Here is a 20,978-nt window from a genome sequence, read left to right on the forward strand (position 1 = left end):
TATTTATCTTTCTAGATATTTCAACAAGTGACTACATACGGAGCAAAATGAGTGAATCTACACTCTAAAATATGTCTATATACATCCGTATGTGGTAGTCCATTTGATTTCTCTAAAAAGACAAATATTTAGGAACGGAGGGAGTATAAAGTAATAATTTTCAGTATTACCTAGAAATAAATTACTTAAATGTGGTAGTCCATTTGATTTCTCTAAAAAGACAAATATTTAGGAACGGAGGGAGTATAAAGTAATAATTTTCAGTATTACCTAGAAATAAATTACTTAAATGGATTTATTATTAGCCCACAGTATTCTTACATATCCGTTTGATCAACATTAACCTATACGAATAATTCGACCATGGCCATAACGAAACATCTCGAGGGGTTTCAGTTGAGGTATAAACCGATTAGAAAGAGCATTTCTAACTACCCTTGAAACAGCCATCCCCCTATGACTTTGTAGGTGGTACTGCTGTGGACGAGTATAGAGACTTCAGTTGCCTGTGTATAAGCTTGCTGTCAGACACGGCCAGCAGCTCCATCCCATCCGACCACCATTGCTCCAGCCCGTGCGCCTCCATGAACTTCTGTGGGCCTTTCGACGACGTGACGAAGAGCTTCGCGACCACATCGCCAGCAATCTCACTCGCCTTGCGCTGCTGCTGCTGCTCATCCGGACCACCGTCGGGTCCGGAGGAAGAGGGAGCATTGTAGTGGCAGCAGATGTAGTCACTGTTGTTCACATACAAGTGTGGCACCCATTTCTTCTCTGCACGTAGTCTCTTCTTGATGCTGCCCTCATCTTTTGCACAGTCAAGCGCTGCTTCTTCCTTCAATGGCAGGCTTGCCTTCACTTTCTGCCACAGGTGACTGGCCTTCTCGCTCATGCTTCTTAGGCTCATGGCAAGTGAAACAGAAGGTGGATTGAACAGATGGCAGTCTACGAAGATTCCTTGCTTGGCGAGATCTTTGCATACCTGAAGGGCAAAGCCAGCTCCCAACGAGTGCCCTGCGACGCAAACATTTGCGCTCCCAAATCTCTCAACTGCAGCCTTCAGTGCTTCTAAAGCGCCAACATATCTCACTGATCCTTTTAAGCTCTCCCAAACCAGGAAACGTAGATCGTCCTGTAGGTCTCTTTTAATTGTAGGTTTCTGCAGCAATGTTCCTCGGAGAGCTAGCACGGCCCTTGGTGCGCCACTTGGTCTTAGGAGGATAAGATCAGACAATGCAGAAGACCGGTCCCACTCAAGGACGGCGCCGTATATGGAGCCATCTCTCTCATCAACTAGTGTCTGTGTGACCTTGTACTTGAAGGGCTTCCACCATTTTGGAGCAAGGCCATCCTCCTCTCCTTTCTGATCTTGCCTGTCTATTTCAAGAAGGTACACTGCCTGAATGAAGCATGCCATTACCATCCTTTTGTAATTTGGATCCTTCCTGCAAATCAGGCATTAGGAGAAAATGTTACATATACCTCATGTGGGAATGTCTAAGTAAAGTAGGCGTTTCAGAGTCCAGAGAACCTCATTTGTTGAAGTAATTGTTAATTAAAATTACGAGAAAAGGAACATAAATCCTGTTTGAAATGGGCACTTCAACATTGGTATCAGGCTTCAAGCGTTTCAGAGTCCAGAACTTCATTTGTTGAAGTAATAGTTCATTAAAATTACGAGAAAAGGAACATAAATCCTGTTTGATATGGGCACTTGACAATGGTATCAGGCTGGCCTCTCATAAAATATATATATAGCAACAAGTTACAGTTTTGCAGTGATGATGTTTCGCCTATTCTCTACAGACTTCAGTTATGTTCATTTCCAATATAATTTGCCCCCAAAAGCCCTGTAAGCTGGTGTTCCTTCCATGCCAACATAAGTCTTAGCAGGAATATGCAACGTGGATTTCCGTTGGTCATCATTTTACATGATTATGATACCCTTCCCGTCCCCTGATTTTTAAGTTTATAATCCAGAAAGCTCATTCTTCTATGGCCATTCCCCCCATTTTTCTGTAAACATCACTAGCGACAAATATTACCAACAAGAATCACATGATGCAAATCTTTCCCATTTTGTTGGGCTGTTTTACCTTGCAGTCTTACATACTAAGATCATACTACTCAGAGTTAACTAGATAACTTAAGTCCTTTTTTAGGCAACGAAGCAAACTTAACTTGAAGCAGAGGTTAAAAACTTCCTAAATTGCCATGAAAACAAGAGCCACACAAACAAAGTGGGTTAACATGAAATCAAAGTTTAAAACTAGGAAGGTACGTGCTAGTTCATAGTCTGTGCAAGGGAGGATGCGTAGGTTAAAGGAAACTTAACTGGTTGAATTGGTGCTTTCTTATTTGTACTCAAAAGACAAAACACGGTTCCTAAGGAAAGGTAGGAGGAGCATGTGCACGTCCGTGGCCCAGGAAACAGAAAACGAGATGGAGGGCAATCTTTTGTTTCCAGTCCTTTCATAACCTAAACTTGCAGGAAAAGTACAGCAAACCTATTTTGCACATCACACCACGGGATACTGCAAATAATAAGCAAACTAAGAGAGAGCAAATTTTGCTCTCATAATTTAATCAATCAATAAACTCCCCGCAATTTCAATTCGCAGGACGAGCATTGCAATCGGACGGCACTTCCTAAACTAATTTCGTTTCCATCTCAACAACAGACCAAAGGGCTCGGCAGACCCCCCGAGGGTTCATCGAATCCACGGCGCATGCCAAACTCATCATAAACCGGAGTGACCCGACACACCCCGTCTCAATCCTGTATTTAAGGCACAAGGAAACTGCAAGATATATGGAATTAAAGGGCGAGAGCGAAAGAAATTACCAACTCGATCTGATGATCTCCCTCCAGTTGGGCGGCGGCAGGTTGCGCGGGCCGGAGACGTGGAAGGCGTAGGGGTGCCCCTCGACCTCCGCGTCGGCCGGGGCCACCACCACGGCGTCGCCGCCGCACCGTCCCCCGACCTCCCCCACCACCATCACCACATCCTCCTCCTCCTCCCCCTTAACCGCCTCCGGATTCGCCTCCCCTGCGGCCGCCGCGGCCGGCCCGGGCGACACCAAGTCCATCGCCATGGCGGCGCAGATCAAACCTCCCGGCCGCCCCGCTCGCCGCGCGGGGACAAGGGCAAGCGTGGGGCGCGTGAGCACGGGGGAGGACGAGAATGTCGTCGAGGGGTAGGGGCGGGGGTTCGTGGGGACCGGGAGATGTGAGAGCGTCGTCTTGGTGGTGGCGTGGGAGAAGAGGTATATCTGGGATCTCGGCGGGGGGCAGCGCCCAACGGTCATGTTTGGAAGGGGAGCAGCAACTGGGGGGTTTAATGATGGGCGTGGCTTGGGCAAGTGGGGAACGAGTATGCTTTCCTTGCTGGCCTTCTTCCTCCTTGGCCCTTGGGGAGGAGGGTTCCGGGTGAGATTTTAGAAAAAAAATTACGTAACGCATTCCAGGTGAGATTGGGGGTAAGCACCGACCAGGAGGTGAACCTTCGCGGCCGGAGGAGAAACTCCCTCGCCCTTCCCATCCGTTTCCCTAATCTCCGGATGCTAGGTCTGCAATAAAGGCCCTGTTTGGTTCAGTTTTTATCGACGGATTTCGCTGCCGCGCAGCAGAATCTGAACCAAAGGGCGAACCCAGCTGAATTCGATTTCAGAAATCCGCTGCCAAAATCTGAACCAAAAGCGGAAGCAGCCTATGACGTGCTTTCCAAAATCTGATTCCGCTGCGGGCCAAAATCTGAAAAAGCTGTATCAGCTGGTTTGTCAAATGACCTTCATCTTTTTTACATCAGATTTTCCACAGCTATTTTTTCACAGCAGATTTTTCATAGCTGCATTTAGAAATCCACAGCCGAACCAAACATGGCCAAAAGCTCGAGCCTCGTGAGTCTCTCGAGATTGATTCATATTTTGGCTCGAATCAGATCGATCTTCAAAGAAATGATCCAAGTATGACCGTTCTATTAACTCGAGGGAGAAACGAGTTGATCTTAAGCCAACACTATCTCGCTCGATTTTAGCTCGATACCATATAATGTTGTTAAATAATCTTGATTTATATTATTATTAAAGAAAAATAAGATATTTTATTGCTATGTGCAATTTTCTCTATTTTACCTACTAGCAAAATCGAAGCTTAATTATGCTCGGAGATAATTAAGCCTTATATGATACATGGTCGACCTTATATTAAATATTCTATTATTCTTGGCCAAAGTTTGAGAACAAATATGTCGGCGTTCTGGGAACGGGGGTCCCCAGACTTGCCTGCCTGCAGCCACGGCGTGGCTCTCCAAGCGGACCCGTACAACCCATCTTCACCAGCAAGTACTCAAGACCCTCGCGAGGGGCCAAGCCTCGCGAGGCGGACGACACAAGACCTCCTCGGGAGCGGCCTCACCGGGCTGGCTTGCGAGGGGCGGAGAAATCAAGGCAAGGGGTACCTCGCGAGGTTTCCCGTGACGTAAGCCGTGACGATCAAGGCCAGGCGGGCGCCAGAAATCGCAGCGTCCTCGTTTCCTTTTTGGTGCTAAAGGGCAAGCGCAGACGAGGAGTCCCGAGGCATTGCAAAGGTTTCCATATCGGTGCAACGAGATCAAGAGCAGCAGGACGGCAAGACGGAGGTCACCGTGGAGCCCAATACGGTGTCACACCAGAGCCTTTGGCAGGCGAAGACTACTTTTGTCAGGATAAGCTGTACTAGCTGTCCCCATTCAAACTTGGCCGTTGTGGGATCCCTTCCCGCTCAATATTTGGGAAGAGGACCCGGGCCCCTATAAATAGGACTAGCCACCACCGTAGAAGGTAACGGATCGGGGATCGATTCCATTTTCCATCCTCACACCCACAAGTTCACCGAGCACAAGAACACCTCTCCTCAGAAGGCTGTTCTTCCCTTGTACCATTCATCCTCAGCCCAAGAGGCAATCCACCACCACCACACTGGAGTAGGGTATTACACCACAACGGTGGTCCGAATCAGTATAAATCTTGTGTCCCCGTGTTCTTTGGGTTCGGCGAGCTAGTCCGTGAGATCGTGGAGCGCGAGAGCTTGGGAGAGGAGAGATCTTAGTGCGCACCCCAAGGGTTCGAACCTTGAGGGTTTTGCCGGAACCCGAAATCCGACATTTAGCGCGCCGGGTAGGGGTGCGATGAAGCTTTCCTCTCGTCGATCCGTGCTTCGCCGCCCCACCACAACCATGTCGGACGCTTGTCGCGCCCGCGCTGAGTGCCGGACCGCCCTTGCCGCCCGCGTCGCCCAGACGGCTCCTGTTGGCAGGCCTCCCCGTCGTTCTCCGTCACCCGCCGCCAACGCTGCCACCGCCCCGGCTGGAAACGAGCAGCAGGCGTCCTCGCTGCACCCCTCGGTGCGGCGGGACGGTCGCACCGCCACTCCGTCGCTGACCCCCGCCGGTTCGTCGTCTCACGCTCGTTGTGCTCCCACGGACCCACGGGCCGCGCTCCTCATGGCGCACGAGCTCCTGCGTTACCGCCCAGTCGACGACCTCTATGCGGACTGGCTGGACCGCATCGCCGAGCTCGTCAGCGCCGCTGGGGGCTCCCCCGCACCGTCCCTCTCGCTGCCTCACCCACCGCCGGCTATGGGCGACGTAGCTCACGGAGCGCCTCCACCACCTCTGCACCAAGACGGCGCCCTGGCGCCAAGGCGCGCGGCCCCGCAGCGCGACCCGCTGCGCCAAGCACCCGCGCGTGAAGAAAGAAGTTGTCAAGAAGTTCCTCGACCACAAGAGAACGCTCCACCGCTCCCCGCACCGCCACGTCAGGATCGCCTGCCGCGGCAGGGCCTTGCACCACTTGCCGTGGCAGCGCGCAGGCACCAAGATCAAGCTCCACCTCCACGGCGGGCCCCGGTGACCACAGCAGGCTGTCGCGCCTTCACCCCCGAGCTCCGTAGCGTCGCTTGGCCGGGCAAGTTCAAGCCGGATCTGCCTCCTCGCTACGACGACACCCCCGACCCCGCAGAGTTCTTGCAGCTCTACGAGCTGAGCATCGAGGCGGCCAACGGCGACGAGAAAGTCATGGCGAACTGGTTCCCCATGGCGCTCAAGGACGGCGCTCGTTCGTGGCTCCTGAACCTACCTCCGGGCTCGATCTCCTCCTGGGACGAGATGCGCGACCGCTTCGTCGCCAACTTTCAGGGCACTCGCGACCGCCCCCCGGCAGCGGGTGACCTGCGTCGCGTCAAGCAGCAACCAGGAGAGACCCTCTAGAAGTACATCCAGTGCTTCAACAACGTTCGCCTCAAGATCCCCAAGGTGACGGATGAGGCCATCATCTCGGCGTTCTCTGATGGCGTCCGCGACATCAAGATGAAGGAGGAGCTCGCCATCCACGAGGAGCTGTGCACATCCCTGGAGCTGTTCAACCTGGCGACCAAGTGTGCAAGGGCTGATGAAGGGCGCCTTTCCCTCCTTGAGCTCCCAGCTGCTGACCCGGAGGAGAAGAAAGCCAAGGCCAAGGACGTGAAGCGCAAGGGAGTGGCTGTGCTCGCGGCAGAGCCATACACGAAGCGCGGCAGAGACCAGTCTGAGTCATCCAAGAGCAGCCGACCGTTCTGCGCCTTCCACAACGTGCATAGCCACAACACCAACAACTGTCAAGAGCTCAGGGCCATTCGAGATGGACGCTTCGGTCGACGCCCCGAGCGCAACGACCGGGGCTACGGCCGAGGAGGAGGACATGGCGGAGGACGCTGGGACGACCATGGCCCGCGCCAGGAGTGGCGTGTCCGGCCTCGCGAAGACTGTTGGCAGGACCAGCCTCACGAGGGCGCCTGGAGGGATCAGCCTCGCGAGGACCGCCCTCAGGGCAACGCCGGTCTTCTTCCTCTGCCTCCACCACCAAGAAGGAACGACGACCACCATCAGGACGAGGGAGTTGGGGGCTTCCAAGAGCCGCGTGCAATCGCCTGCATCCTGGGCGGAGCTCAAGCCCCAGCCTCTCAACGCATCTGCAAGCAGTTTGCTCGTGGGGTGAATGTAGTACTCCCCAGGCTCGAGGCCACGCGCCCGCTCAGGTGGTTCAAGTGCGCGATCACCTTCAGTTCGGCGGATCATCTCAAGTGCACGGCAACCGCTGGCGCTCTCCCAATGCTTTGTTCACCCGTCATCAGCAACGTACAAGTCACCAAGACCCTCATCGACGGCGGCGCAGGGCTTAACGTCCTGTCCGTCGAGACGTTCAACAGCCTCCAAGTGTCATACGATCAGCTTCAGCCTACCAAGCCCTTCTCAGGAGTGACTGACGGCTCCACCACGCCGATAGGGCAAGTCCGCCTTCCCGCCACCTTCGGAGAACGCAACAACTACCACACCGAGCTCATCGACTTCGACGTCGCCCACATCCGCTTGTCGTACAATGCCATCCTCGGGTACCCAGCACTGGCCAAGTTCATGGCAGTGACTCATCACGGCTACAACATCCTCAAAATGCCGGGAAGCGGCGGAATCATCACGGTACCCTGCGACGAAAGAGACGCGGTGTGTTCCCTCGAGCGTGCCTTCCAAGCCGCAGCAATCGAAGACCCAGGCAGCAAGGGCGAGTATCCTCCTGAGGCCAACCCCAAGAAGAAGAAGCAGCTACTCAACACAGGGCCTCAGGGGAGCGGCGCCTCAAGCGGTGCCGCGAAAGGATCGGCGCCCACGCCTGGGGCGCCTCCCTCCCTTGCATAGGAAGGCGCGCCCGGCGCCCTCCTCGGGCAGGGCTCGGGGGATCTCTTCTGGAGGGCCTCAGACCTCGCCAACATCATGAGGGACGCGCTCGGGCACCACTTGGAGGCGTGCTTCGCGGCACGTCTCCCTCGGGAGGGCACGGGGCGAGGAGCGCCCAGCGCTCAGGAGTTCATTGCCAAGACTACTCAGGAACTACAAGACGCGAGAGCCATGCGCGGCGACCGCCGCTCACTGGGCGCAGCTCCCCATCCAGGCGAGGATGCCGGGCTGCGCGTCTGCATAGACATCCCAGGACTCAACAGGGTTGCATCTCAGGAGCTCTTCTGGCCTTCGTGTGTGGGACGCTGCGAGGACCCACCTCACAGCTACATTCACATGCCATTCGGCCTGCCGAGCGTGGTATCTGCCTTCCAGCGCAGCCTGCGGAGCGTCCTGGCGGCTCAGGAGGTGAGGCACCATGCAGTCCTGGCGGAGATGGAGACGGTCCTCAAGTGGAGGAGGAGGATGCTCTTGGCCTTGGCTTCAGAGTCCAGGCCCCGATCCGCTTTGGCAATGCGGGTGCTGCGGCGAGGCGTGAAGTTGGGAGGGATCGTTAGGCGGCCACGACGAGGGCCCGGGGTGGCAAGAATTGGTGACACCGCGACGCTGACAGAGTTGAGGAAGCCCAGCAGCGGTGTGGGGGCGGTGGCGTGGGCAGCCTGCATGGCGGCAGATGGGGTGGGGAGACGTGGCTCACTCTGGGCCAAGGGACTCAGCGATTGGACCTGGCCATGCAGCGGTTGGGGGCACCACTTGGTCCTCGGGGCCCACGGAAGCGGCCAGGGGAGCTGGCGACGCGACCAATTCTAGTGGTGGGGGAGGGGGTGGCACTGCATTGGCCTCGTGGCCCACAAAATTAGCCAGGGGGGAGATCTTCCTGGGGATCAGCGCCTTCGTCGGTCTTGTCGGCGTTGGGAATCGCCAATGGCTCGGGGCTGGTTGGCCGCGGAGTGGCGATGCCACTGTCAGCGCGGGAATCCCCAAGCAGGAGCGGAGCGGTGGGGGCGGGCTCGGGGGCAGTGCCAACCAAAAGCGGGTCTGAGGGGAGAGCTGGGGAAGGCGACAAAGTAGCCTGAGGGGTGTCTGCGCCAATCAAGGACCGAGCCGGAGACAGGGAAGATTCGAGAGTCCCCTCGGCCAGAGCGGAAGCGCCAGGTGTCGAGCCCGGAGAGGGTGGAACCCGATGCGGTTCGTGCGAGCTGGTGGGGAGACCGGTCAGCGGGGGAATTTGAACAGGGGTGCTGGTCAGGACAACAGGAGCAGCCGCAGGTGCTGACGAAGGAGTGCATGCTTTATCCAAAAGTGATGCTGGGCCCAACCTCAGGAGGCAGGGATCCAAGGCGCGGGCAGGGAGGCATCTGGGTGCAGGCCCAGCACCCCTTGCCAGCCACGATGGGGAGGCGGCCGGCGACCGGAGGGACGGGCGGCGCCGCCACAGCTAGAGCATCGCGAGGTGCCAGGGAAGCGTCGAGGGGGGAACTCGTGTCGCCGAGGCCAGGGGCCGGGGACAGGCGGCGAACCGGGTCATCACAATCTGTCCCAGCAGGAGGAGGTGGCGGCGGCAGGGACGGAAGGCGGTAGTCGTGGGTCTCCGAGACGTGGATCGACACCGGGAACCGGACAAGGGAGCACGCGAAGCGCGACACTGTTGGGGAATGCAGTAATTTCAAAAAAAAAATCCTATGCACACGCAAGATCTATCATGGTGATGCATAGCAACGAGAGGGAAGAGTGTAGTCCACGTACCCTCGTAGACCGTAAGCGGAAGCGTTATGACAACGCGGTTGATGTAGTTGTACGTCTTCACGATCCGGCCGATCCTAGTACCGAAAGTACGACACCTTCACAATCTGCACATGTTCGGCTCGGTGACGTCCCACGAACTCTCGATCCAGCTGAGTGTCGAGGGAGAGCTTCGTAAGCACGGCGGTGTGATAACGGTGATGATGAAGCTACCGGCGCAGGGCTTCGCCTAAGCACTGCAACGATATGACCGAGGTGGATTATGGTGGAGGGGGGCACCGCACACGGCTAAGACAATGTCAACTTGTGTGTCTATGGGGTGCCCCCCTCCCCCGTATATAAAGGAGTGGAGGAGGGCCGGCCCTCTATGGCGCGTCGTGGAGGAGTCCTACTCCCATCGGGAGTAGGATCCCCCCCTTCCCTAGTTGGACTAGGAGAGGAAGGAAGGGGGAGGAAGGAGGAAGGAAAGGGCCCCCCCACCCAATTCGGATTGGGCTTGGGGGGGGGGTGCGCCCCCTCCTCGGCTTCCTTCTCCTCTCTCCCACTATGGCCCAATAAGGCCCATATACTTCCCGGGGGGTTTCGGTAACCTCTCGGTACTCCGGTATATGCCCGAACTAACTCGAAACCATTCCGATGTCCAAACATAGTCATCCAATATATCGATCTTTATGTCTCAACCATTTCGAGACTCCTCTTCATGTCCGTGATCATATCCGGGACTGCGAACAACCTTCGGTACATCAAAACACATAAACTCATAATACCGATCGTTAAGCGTGCGGACCCTACGGGTTCGAGAACTATGTAGACATGACCGAGACTCATCTCCGGTCAATAACCAATAGCGGAACCTGGATGCTCATATTGGTTCCTACATGTTCTACGAAGATCTTTCTCGGTCAAACCGCATAACAACATACGTTGTTCCCTTTGTCATCGGTATGTTACTTGCCCGAGATTCGATCGTCGGTATCTCAATACCTAATTCAATCTCGTTACCGGTAAGTCTCTTTACTCATTCCGTAATGCATCATCCCACAACTAACTCATTAGTCACAATGTTTACAAGGCTTATAGTGATGTGCATTACCGAGAGGGCCCAGAGATACCTCTCCGATACTCGGAGTGACAAATCCTAATCTCGATCTATGCCAACTCAACAAACACCATCGGAGACACCTGTAGAGCATCTTTATAATCACCCAGTTATGTTGTGACGTTTGATAGCACACTAAGTGTTCCTCCGGTATTAGGGAGTTGCATAATCTCATAGTCATAGGAACATGTATAAGTTATGGAGAAAGCAATAGCAACAAACTAAACGATCATCGTGCTAAGCTAACGGATGGGTCAAGTCAATGACATCATTCTCTAATGATGTGATCCCGTTTATCAAATGACAACTCTTTGTCCATGGCTAGGAAACTTAACCATCTTTGATTAACGAGCTAGTCAAGTAGAGGCATACTAGTGACACTCTGTTTGTCTATGTATTCACACATGTACTAAGTTTCCGGTTAATACAATTCTAGCATGAATAATAAACATTTATCATGATATAAGGAAATATAAATAACAACTTTATTATTGCCTCTAGGGCATATTTCCTTCAGTCTCCCACTTGCACTAGAGTCAATAATCTAGATTACATTGTAATGATTCTAACACCCATGGAGTCTTGGTGCTGATCATGTTTTGCTCGTGAGAGAGGCTTAGTCAACGGGTCTGCAACATTCAGATCCATATGTATCTTGCAAATCTCTATGTCTCCCTCCTTGACTTGATCGCGGATGGAATTGAAGCATCTCTTGATGTGCTTGGTTCTCTTGTGAAATCTGGATTCCTTTGCCAAGGCAATTGCACCAGTATTGTCACAAAAGATTTTCATTGGACCCGATGCACTAGGTATGACACCTAGATCGGATATGAACTCCTTCATCCAGACTCCTTCATTTGCTGCTTCCGAAGCAGCTATGTACTCCGCTTCACACGTAGATCCCGCCACGACGCTCTGCTTGGAACTGCACCAACTAACAACTCCACCATTCAATAAAAATACGTATCCGGTTTGTGACTTAGAGTCATCCGGATTAGTGTCAAAGCTTGCATCGACGTAACCGTTTACGACAAGCTCTTTGTCACCTCCATACAGGAGAAACATATCCTTAGTCCTTTTCAGGTATTTCAGGATATTCTTGACCGTTGTCCAGTGATCCACTCCTGGATTACTTTGGTACCTCCCTGCTAAACTAATAGCAAGGCACACATCAGGTCTGTTACACAACATTGCATACATGATAGAACCTATGGCTGAAGCATAGGGAATGACTTTCATTTTCTCTCTATCTTCTGCAGTGGTCGGGCATTGAGTCTGACTCAACTTCACACCTTGTAACACAGGCAAGAACCCTTTCTTTGCTTGATCCATTTTGAACTTCTTCAAAACTTTGTCAAGGTATGTGCTTTGTGAAAGTCCAATTAAGCGCCTTGATCTATCTCTATAGATCTTGATGCCCAATATATAAGCAGCTTCACCGAGGTCTTTCATTGAAAAATTCTTATTCAAGTATCCTTTTATGCTATTCAGAAATTCAGTATCATTTCCAATCAATAATATGTCATCCACATCTAATATCAGAAATGCTACAGAGCTCCCACTCACTTTCTTGTAAATACAGGCTTCTCCAAAAGTCTGTATAAATCCATATGCTTTGATCACACTATCAAAGCGTATATTCCAACTCCGAGAGGCTTGCACCAGTCCATAAATAGATCACTGGAGCTTGCACACTTTGTTAGCACCTTTTGGATCAACAAAACCTTCTGGTTGCATCATATACAACTCTTCTTTAAGATATCCATTAAGGAATGCAGTTTTGACATCCATTTGCCAAATTTCATAATCATAAAATGCAGCAATTGCTAACATGATTCGGACGGACTTAAGCATCGCTACGGGTGAGAAGATCTCATCGTAGTAAACTCCTTGAACTTGTCAAAAACCATTCGCAACAAGTCGAGCTTTGTAGACAGTAACATTACCGTCAGCGTCAGTCTTCTTCTTGAAGATCCATTTATTCTCTATGGCTTGCCGATCATCGGGCAAGTCAACCATGTTGGGGAACGTAGTAATTTCAAAAAAATTCCTACGCACACACAGGATCATGGTGATGCATAGCAACGAGAGGGGAGAGTGTGTCCACGTACCCTCGTAGACGAAAGAGGAAGCGTTAGCACAACGCGGTTGATGTAGTCGTACGTCTTCACGATCCGACCGATCCAAGTAGCGAACGCACGGCACCTCTGAGTTCAACACACGTTCAGCTCGATAACGCCCCACGAACTCCGATCCAGCAGAGCTTCGAGGGAGAGTTCTGTCAGCACGACGGCATGATGACGGCGATTATGATGGTACCGACGCAGGGCTTCGCCTAAGCACCGCTACGATATGACCGAGGTGGATTATGGTGGAGGGGGGCACTGCACACGGCTGGGAGAGATCAACAGATCAACTTGTGTGTCTAGAGGTGCCCCCTGCCCCCGTATATAAAGGACCAGGGGGAGGAGGCGGCCGGCCAGGAGGAGGGCGCGCCAGGGAGGAGTCCTACTCCCACCGGGAGTAGGACTCCCTCTTTTCCTAGTTCGAGTAGGAGGGGAAAGGAAGGGAAGGAGAGAGGGGAAAGGAAAGGGGGCGCCGCCCCCCTCCTTGTCCAATTCGGACTAGAGGGGGAGGGGGCGTGCGGACAGCCCTAGCCGCCCCTCCTCTTCTCCACTAAGCCCCATCTTGGCCCATTAAACTCCCCGGGGGGTTCCGGTAACCCCCCGGTACTCCGGTATATGTCCGATACTCCCCGAAACCATTCCGGTATCCGAACATAGTCGTCCAATATATCGATCTTTACGTCTCGACCATTTCGAGACTCCTCGTCATGTTCGTGATCATATCCGGGACTCCGAACTACCTTCGGTACATCAAAACACAAAACTCATAATACCGATCGTCATCTAACTTTAAGCGTGCGGACCCTACGGGTTCGAGAACTATGTAGACATGACCGAGACACGTCTCCGGTCAATAACCAATAGCGGAACCTGGATGCTCATATTGGCTCCTACATATTCTACGAAGATCTTTATCGATCAAACCACATAACAACATACGTTGTTCCCTTTGTCATCGGTATGTTACTTGCCCGAGATTCGATCGTCGGTATCTCAATACCTAGTTCAATCTCGTTACCGGCAAGTGTGTTTACTCGTTCCGTAATACATCATCCTGCAACTAACTCATTAGTTACAATGCTTGCAAGGCTTATAGTGATGTGTATTACCGAGTGGGCCCAGAGATACCTCTCCGACGATCGGAGTGACAAATCCTAATCTCGAAATACGCCAACTCAACAAGTACCTTCGGAGACACCTGTAGAGCACCTTTATAATCACCCAGTTACATTGTGATGTTTGGTAGCACACAAAGTGTTCCTCCGGTAAACGGGAGTTGCATAATCTCATAGTCATAGGAACATGTATAAGTCATGAAGAAAGCAATAGCAACATACTAAACGATCAAGTGCTAAGCTAACGGAATGGGTCAAGTCAATCACATCATTCTCCTAATGATGTGATCCCGTTAATCAAATGTCAACTCATGTCTATGGCTAGGAAACATAACCATCTTTGATCAACGAGCTAGTCAAGTAGAGGCATACTAGTGACACTTTGTTTTGTCTATGTATTCACACATGTATCAAGTTTCCGGTTAATACAATTCTAGCATGAATAATAAACATTTATCATGAAATAAGGAAATAAATAATAACTTTATTATTGCCTCTAGGGCATATTTCCTTCAGTCTCCCACTTGCACTAGAGTCAATAATCTAGTTCACATCGCCATGTGATTTAACATCAATAGTTCACATCTTTATGTGGTTAACACCCATAGTTCACATCGATATGTGACCAACACCCAAAGGGTTTACTAGAGTCAGTAATCTAGTTCACATCTGTCGGGTGGTAGGTGCGACATATGCCAACGGGTGGCTTGTCATTGTGGGAGCTAGTAAGACATCGCCGGTGCCTGGAAACGGGATAAGGCGAAGACATGCACGCCGGCGGATCTTACCCAGGTTCGGGGCTCTCCGTGGAGATAACACCCCTAGTCCTGCTCTGCGGGGTCTCCGCATGATCACTAGATCAACACGAGTAGCTACAAGTGCTCCTTGAGCTGTTTGGCTAGGGGAAGAACAAGGGCAAGGCTAGCTCTCCTTTTCTCTCTATGTGGAGTGTGAAACTCTATGTGATCAACCCTTTGCATGGGTGTCCCGGGGGGTTTATATAGGCCTACTCCCCAGGGGTACAATGGTAATCCGGCTGGGCGCGGGTCCCAGCCGTCAGTGTCTGTGCTCGCCGGCTTCTCCGCCGGTTGTTGGGGCCCGCCGACTGGTGGGTCCCGCCGGCTGCCGGCCTCTTGGCCGACAGGCCGGCCCCATCGCCTGGGGGCCTCATCGGCGGCTGGTTACTGTTGCCTCGTCCCTGATGACGAGGGCTTTGTCGAGGTGAGCGTGGCTATAGTGCCGCCACCTTGCGGGCTCTCACTGTAGCCTCACCTCGTCTTGTCTCCTTAATGAGGCACACGTTTCGAGGGAGGGAAGTAGCCGGCTAGAGTCGGCTACGCCCCAGGCCGACTAGGGGAGGCCGTGCCGCCTTCGAGCGTCTCTCTGGCTAAAGGGGCCCGCCGCCCGCGGGACGTACTGGCACCTGTCGTGGGTGACGTTGAGGTCAACATGGCTACAGTGCCGCGCCGGACGGGGGATGGCTGTCCCGTACGACGCCCTGTGGCCACACATGTTCCGGGATTCGGGGGTAGTGGGCTGTACTGCGGCCACGCCCCGTCTTATCACCGTTATGTGGGTGCAGTTTTGGTGGGTGCAGTCTTGGCTGGCTTCTGGGAGTCGGCCATCTTCATGGCCGGCTTCTGGGAGTCGGCCCTCTCAGGGCCGGCTTCCTGGAGTCGGCCATCTCGTAGCTTTCTTCTGGAAGGTTTTTGAGGCCGGGTCGCCTTCTGGTAGTCTGCCCTGGGGATAGCCGGCCAGAGGAAGGCGGCCCCATGCTCTGGATGCTTGAAGGCTCGATTGGCCTGATAATTTTTCGAAGAGCCAGGGGGAGTCGGTATGGCTACCCGTGGCCATTTACTCCGACAGTAGTCCCCGAAGCTGGTTGGGCTTCGAGGCTGAGAGGAGATCGAGAAGCTCGGTCAGCTTCTTATCTTGACGTGCCAGCAGCTGGGAGCCGGCTTCGGTTGGACGCGCCGTCGTGGCAAAATTTCTAAAGTCTCAAGGCGGGAGTCAGTTGGTGCACGCGTCGGGCTGCGGGCCGGCCGCTCGCCGCCCGCGAACCACGTGGCATCGTCCGGCTGGGAAAAGCCTGCCAACCCACGCGCGCGACAGGACGTCGCCGCAGGCCGGGGGCCCACCACTCCTACGCCTAGGCCCAGGCGCGGATTCTCTGTGGCCCAGGGCGGGCCGCACGCCTTCCGGCGGCAGTTTCTGCACGTCGTTAAGGCGCAATAATCGCGGGTCGTGGGGGAGTGGGCGCAGTTAATCCCACGTTCCCCTCCACGCCTCGCCTCCTCGGCTTCGCCGCACGAGGCTATAAGTAGGGGGAGGAGGGGAAGCGGCAGACGCTCGCACGCTCCTCCTCTCTCTGCCATCTTCTTCCTCCTTCTTTCCATCGTAGCAGCATCTTGCCGCCGCGCCGTCCCACTAATCTTCGCACCACCCCGCAGCTTCGCCACCGCGGGGCCGTGCTTTCTCCACCGCCGCACCCTTTCTCGCCAGCTTCTCGCCATCATGCAGTACGACGGGGACTGGGACGGCTCCAACGTCCATATGGACCACATCGGCTTCCTCCGCAAAACGCGGCGGTTGCCCGGCAAGGACCAGGTGCGGGTCCGTCTCGCGCCGGAGAAGGAGATCACGCCGGCGCCGGCGGAAGGCGAGCGGGTAATCTTTCGCTCGCACTTTGATGTGCCCATCAATGCCACCATTATCCTTCCTGCTGCTGGTTTACTCGGGCCGGCTCCAAGTATTGGACAGGAACCATGTGCGACCCCGAACATGTTACAACTTGGCTCATTTTCTTTGAGATTTCATCAGTCGAGCCAAAGAAGGACACGGTGAAGCCAAACTTCAGGACTCCGCCGAGGTGAAATAATATTGGGCTTTTCATGTACGGTGAAGTAGTCCCAAGCATGCAAGCAACCAAGTTTATTTTAGTTTAGGCTCGTGATCAGCGTGGCCGGAGAGATTAATTAGTTTCAGAATTAAAGAGTACTAGTTTAGAAAAGTCATCCGCGTACAAGTTAGTTGGCTAGCTTAAGTAAATATCTCTCCGAGATGTAAAAGGAGAGGATTGTTTTTTTGTTAGTTTCCGTTAGAGTTTTGCACGACCGTATGTACGGCTGGTGGGAGTCGCTATTATATAAGGTATCGTGAGTTAGATCAGGGAGGGGAGTTTTGGAAAGTTTAGTTGAACAAAAAACACGGAACGTCTCGAGTGGAGAGGCACCAACGATGATTTTTTGCAATCCTTCATGATTGGGGATTTGTTGCTGCTGCGCCGCCGTGATTAACCTTGGGTTAATTTCGGTGCAAGTCTATTCCTTTGGTTTCTTGATATCTCCTTTGATCCAAAGGCCCTTCTTCTTCTTCTACGTGTGCTATTTATTTTCTACAACTGTCGCTGCTCGTTGTTGTTTTGCAAGTACCGTGAAGGATCGGACCTACCAGTGACTCGTCGTCTAGCCGAGTCTTTATCAAGTGGTATCCAGAGCTAAGGTTGTTCACGGTACTGTGTTAATCAAGATGTCAACCTCGATCAACAAGGGTGATGAGGTTGCTGCTGATTCTGAGGAAATAGTACGTCCAGCGTATGCGGATGATATTCCGCAAAATATTCGGGATGGTTTTGACCACACATGCAACTACATCAAGCAATGTCATGATGCGCTCGGCAAAAGGATAGATGTCCTGATCACTCGGTTCGATGGTTTGGCAGACATCATCAATATGCCGGCAACGAATTCTACACCACCACAGACTGCTCCGGCTGCTCCACTGCTTTATGCACCACCGGCTCGTGACGGACATGCCGGCGTGCTTGATCACCGTCTGGCGGCACAACCACATGCTGGAGATGATGGCCTCGATGACGGTGTTGACCATGAGGCAACGAGGTACGCGCCACGACCACGACACTATGAGCCTCATCCTGAAACTTCCGTTCGTGGTGGAGGGCATGACCGAGTTGGTCAAGCTGTGCGTGTGCCTTTGGATGATGGAATTGGGCGCATAAAAATTTCAATCCCTTCGTTCTCCGGCAAGTGCGAACCAGAAGGCTATTTGGAGTGGGAGATGCGTGTTGATCAAATTTTTGATGCCCATCATTATAGCGAGGAGAAGAAAGTTCAACTTGCTGGAATTGAGTTCACCGGTTACGCGCTAATTTGGTGGAATCAAATTTGTCGTTCAAGGCATCGCCCGACGACTTGGCGAGGTATGAAAGAATTCATGAGGCGACGTTTTGTTCCTGAGCACTATAAAAGAGATATGTATAACAAGTTGCAGCGGCTCTCTCAAGGCAATATGAGTGTTGATGAATATTACAAGGAGATGGAGTTGCTTATGATACGTACAGGGACAACAGAGGATCCGGAGGCAACCATGGCACGTTTCTTTAATGGACTAAATGTTGAGGTGCAGGATCGTGTTGAGATGGTGGTCTACTACAACACACAAGATCTTGTGCACCAAGCTGTGCGTGCAGAACAGCAGATTAAGCGACGCCAAGTTAGCACAGTTCCCAGTACCAGTTTGAACACATGGCGACGCTCGCAGCATAAGAGTGAGGATGTCGGCCCTAGCTCCAGGACGACAACATCAAATCGCTCTCATTCTGTGCAAAAGGATGCTTCAAACTCAGGACTTTCGAGGGTTGATTCTAGTGTGCAGTCGACCACACATACTAGTGGCATAGAGTGTTTCAAGTGTGGAGGAAGGGGACATATGAGGCGTGAATGTCCTAATGAGAAAAGGGTGTTGCTCACAAGAGATGGTTATGCATCCGCGAGTGATGAAGATGTAGTTTCTGACACTTCTAGTGAAAAAATTGAAGATGCTGAAAAGGTGACTGCTAGTTTTGAAGCCGCCGAATCATATCCATCCTTAATGGTGCAGCGAGTGCAAGAGGATCGTATCGAGGATAAAGGACAGCGTTGGAATATTTTTCAGTCTCAGTGCAAAATCAACGACACTAATTGCAAGTTGATTATCGATGGTGGAAGCTACACCAATGCGGCCAGCAGAGGATTGGTGGAGTCTTTAGGATTACATGTGTGGAAACATCCACAGCCCCATCGTGTCAAGTGGATGCGTCACACTGGAGAACTGAAGGTTACACACAAGGTGCGCATTAATTTTTCGATTGGCGACTATACTAATATGGTGATATGTGATGTTTTGCCAATGGATGCATGCCACCTATTGTTGGGAAGGCCATGGCAATATGATCGTGGTGCCACACATGACGGGAGGTCCAACATTTATTCATTTTGGAATAATGGTAAACGACATGTGCTGCGACCAATGTTTGCTAATGCCATCAAGGTAGATGTTAATGTTTCTCCTCGGAAAAAGATTGCAACGCTTGTTTCGAAACCGAGGACGGCTTCGATTCAAGAGGGAGAGGATGATGTGCCCATCAATGCCGCCATTATCCTTCCTGCTGCTGGTTTACTCGGGCCGGCTCCAAGTATTGGACAGGAACCATGTGCGACCCCGAACATGTTACAACTTGGCTCAGTTTTCTTTGAGATTTCATCAGTCGAGCCAAAGAAGGACACGGTGAAGCCAAACTTCAGGACTCCGCCGAGGTGAAATAATATTGGGCTTTTCATGTACGGTGAAGTAGTCCCAGGCGTGCAAGCAACCAAGTTTATTTTAGTTTAGGCTTGTGATCAGCGTGGCCGGAGAGATTAATTAGTTTCAGAATTAAAGAGTGCTAGTTTAGAAAAGTCATCCGCGTACAAGTTAGTTGGCTAGCTTAAGTAAATATCTCTCCAAGATGTAAAAGGAGAGGATTTTTTTTTGTTAGTTTCCGTTAGAGTTTTGCACGGCCGTACGTACAGCTGGTGGGAGTCGCTATTATATAAGGTATCGTGAGTTAGATCAGGGAGGGGAGTTTTGGAAAGTTTAGTTGAACAAAAAACACGGAACGTCTCGAGTGGAGAGGCACCAACGATGCGTTTCTGCAATTCTTCATGATTGGGGATTTGTTGCTGCTGCGCCACCGTGATTAACCTTGGGTTAATTTCGGTGCAAGTCTATTCCTTTGGTTTCTTGATATCTCCTTTGATCCAAAGGCCCTTCTTCTTCTTCTACGTGTGGTATTTATTTTCTACAACTGTTGCTGCTCGTTGTTGTTTTGCAAGTACCGTGAAGGATCAGACCTACTAGTGACTCGTCGTCTAGCCGAGTCTTTATCACACTTCCTGCGCGGCCTCGGTCTGCCCGCGAGCGCCTTCTTCCGATCCTTCCTCGAGTTTTATCAACTCCAGCCGCACCACCTCACTCCAAACACGGTGGTGCTACTGTCCGCCTTCGTCACTCTGTGCGAGGGCTTTCTTGGCGTTCTCTCCACCCTCGAGCTCTGGGGGAAATTCTTCCAAACCAAGCTCGGCACCCGCATGCAGGGCGTGCCGGCTCAGAGCGGCGCCTTCATCGCGATGCGGAGGTCGACAGCCGACAACCCCTTCCCCGTCATCACGCTGATCCAGTCGGTGAAGCGCTGGCAGAAGTCGTACTTCTACGTGAAGAATGTCGCCCTGCAAGGCGACTACGTCAACCTGCCGGCTTACGTAGCCGGCCCGCCGGCTGGGAGGCGGCCCCAGTGGTCCTATCGGGCCGTGACGCTGTCGCCAGCTGGAGCCACGGCCGTTGCCCGACTCCGGGTAATGATCCAGTCGGAGGGCCTGACTGGGTCCGACCTGCTGGCCGCCTTCGTCACGCGCCGGGTGCTCCCGCTTCAAAGCCGCCCTCATCTGATCTGTCAGATGAGTGGCCAACTCGATCCGAGTCGGATGTGCACCAAGGAGATGCCTCATGACGAGGTGGCTCACATGGTGAATTATCTCGCGAACTGCAAGCTCTCCGCAGAGTGGCGGTTTGGCAAGGAGCCGTACTCCCGTGCACATCCCCCGCCTACGGTATGCTTTCTTTATCCTTTCTTCTCTTAGTTTTGTCGCCAAGTTTTTCTTGGCCGACTCTGACCAATCGGCACGTCTTGGCAGAGCCCTCTCCTTCGACCTGCGGCCGGGTCGGGGGCGAATCGCCGATTTCTCCCTGACCAGGCGGAGCATGACTTGGAGGACCATGACTTGGGGGCGGCCGCCATGGACGACAACACCGAGGCGGGAGGCGGCGAAGC

At 52.8% G+C, this 20,978-nt stretch overlaps 1 protein-coding gene across 1 annotated transcript; it reads right to left on the minus strand.

The window, feature by feature from the left end:
* Nucleotides 1–277: 277 nt before the first annotated feature.
* Nucleotides 278–3,329, minus strand: LOC123079182 (GDSL esterase/lipase At4g10955). Its single transcript, XM_044501890.1, has 2 exons — nucleotides 2,846–3,329; nucleotides 278–1,445 (listed from the first exon to the last, which is right to left on the minus strand). Exons 1-2 carry the CDS (start codon nucleotides 3,307–3,309, stop codon nucleotides 455–457), a joined length of 1,455 nt encoding a protein of 484 aa, XP_044357825.1. The 5' UTR covers nucleotides 3,310–3,329; the 3' UTR covers nucleotides 278–454.
* Nucleotides 3,330–20,978: the final 17,649 nt, after the last annotated feature.

Source organism: Triticum aestivum, chromosome 3D (genome assembly GCF_018294505.1).
Source record: "Triticum aestivum cultivar Chinese Spring chromosome 3D, IWGSC CS RefSeq v2.1, whole genome shotgun sequence".
In the NCBI taxonomy this organism is placed as follows: Eukaryota; Viridiplantae; Streptophyta; class Magnoliopsida; order Poales; family Poaceae; genus Triticum; species Triticum aestivum.

Excerpts from the sequence above, each read along its gene's own strand:
- LOC123079182 (XM_044501890.1), bottom strand. The coding sequence starts at position 3,309 with ATGACCGTTGGGCGCTGCCCCCCGCCGAGATCCCAGATATACCTCTTC. Across the intron at positions 1,446-2,845 it reads GAGATCATCAGATCGAGTTG|GAAGGATCCAAATTACAAAA; the intron begins GTAATTTCTTTC and ends CCTGATTTGCAG.